The sequence below is a fragment of the Teleopsis dalmanni genome, chromosome 1 (genome assembly GCF_002237135.1).
Source record: "Teleopsis dalmanni isolate 2A chromosome 1, ASM223713v2, whole genome shotgun sequence".
Lineage (NCBI taxonomy): Eukaryota > Metazoa > Arthropoda > Insecta > Diptera > Diopsidae > Teleopsis > Teleopsis dalmanni.
In genome coordinates this window covers 108,518,753-108,520,340 of record NC_051846.1, presented here as the reverse complement: position 1 = coordinate 108,520,340, position 1,588 = coordinate 108,518,753, and the positions used below count along the sequence as shown (strand labels likewise).

Here is a 1,588-nt window from a genome sequence, read left to right as displayed (position 1 = left end):
CAAAAAAAATAGTTCGCAAGAGGAAAGTAGATGTTTGTTCTGTAATGCGAAGTAACATGTAATAAATTCATGCTCTGGCATGCATAAATTGTCTCAAGAAAGGGCACACGGTATCTAGATGCAAGGCATCACGCTGCAGAGTATGTAATCGGTCGCACCATACTCTTTTACACCAATACTCTACAAACACTTCTCAAACAGGTTTATCTTATAATCCAGAACAACCCATTATTTCTCGTGCCTCTGTGAATCATAGCTCATCGAATGGCGATCAAATTATTCTGGCCACTGCAGTCATAACCATTCAAGGAAAATCTGGAGATTATCAGCTGGCCAGAGCATTGTTTGATTCCGGTTCTCAAGTCAACTTTATAACCGAGGAACTTGCACAATGACTGCAAATAAAAAAAGAAGCGAAAACTCTAAATCTAATTGGCATTGGTGAAACAAACTCCACAGTACGGCAAAAATTACATGCCACTGTGAGATCACGTATTAACTCTTATGAGTTTTCTACTGATTTTTGGATAATGCCTTCAATCTCCACTTACCAACCCGACAAATTTGTGTCAATGAGTAATTGGAATGTTCCTTCCAATCTTTCACTTGCTGATCCACACTTTCACAAACCGCAAAAGATAGATCTTCTACTTGATGCCGAAAGCTTTTTCGAACTGTTGTCGGTTGGACAAATAAAACAAGATACTTATTTTCCAACGCTCCAGAAAACATTACCCGGATGGATTGTATCTGGAAGATTCAAACATACCGAAAGTCCCAATGCTAAAATTTGCAATCTAATAAGCTTAGATAAAGAAAAGTTGACAGATGACTGTTCCTTAAACTCTCTTGTACAAAAATTCTGGGAATTACAAGAAATTCCTAAGGAGATTAAGGTTAAGAAATATACTGCGGAACAACAACTTTGCGAGACAAAATTTGTCAGCATAGTTCAACGTACACTGTCTGGTAGGTTTAAGGTGAAACTCCCCTTTAAATCTGATTCAAGTTTTTTAGGATTCTCATTCCAAACAGCAAGAAGCCGTTTTCTATTATTAGAGCGCAAACTTTCGAAAGACTCCATTTTACAGAATCTCTATATGGATTTTATGAAAGAATATCGGAACTTAGGTCATATGACACCAACCAACGAGAATTTTTCTGCAACCACTCACTACTTCATACCCCATCAATGTGTTCTGCGACCACAGAGCACCTCTACTAAGCTTCGGGTTGTATTCGACGCATCAAGTCGAACATCTTCGCAGAAGTCATTAAATGATCTACTAATGGTCGGTCCGATCGTGCAAGAAGATTTGTATTCAATCCTGATTCGTTTCCGCATGCATAAGTATGCAATAACTGCTGACATTGTTAAAATGTACCGTCAAATTGAAGTTGACGAGGCAGACAGAACTTTTCAACTTATACTTTGGAGAGAAAATTCGTCCGAAGAACTGAAGGTGTACAAATTAAACACTGTGACTTATGGTACGTCATCTGTACCATTCCTAGCTACTGGCTGCTTAACCCATTTGAACGATATTTATCAACTTATTTATCCCAGGGGAGCAAACTCAATACGCAA

At 38.3% G+C, this 1,588-nt stretch overlaps 1 protein-coding gene across 1 annotated transcript in view; it reads left to right on the top strand.

Annotated features, from left to right (window-relative positions):
- The first annotated feature begins 530 nt into the window (after positions 1-530).
- Positions 531-1,588, top strand: part of LOC119665481 — a 1,333-nt gene continuing 275 nt past the window's right edge. The window contains exon 1 of the mRNA XM_038074703.1: positions 531-1,491. Within this exon, the coding sequence (XP_037930631.1) occupies positions 531-1,491 (961 nt within the window). The remainder of the gene's footprint in view (positions 1,492-1,588) is intronic.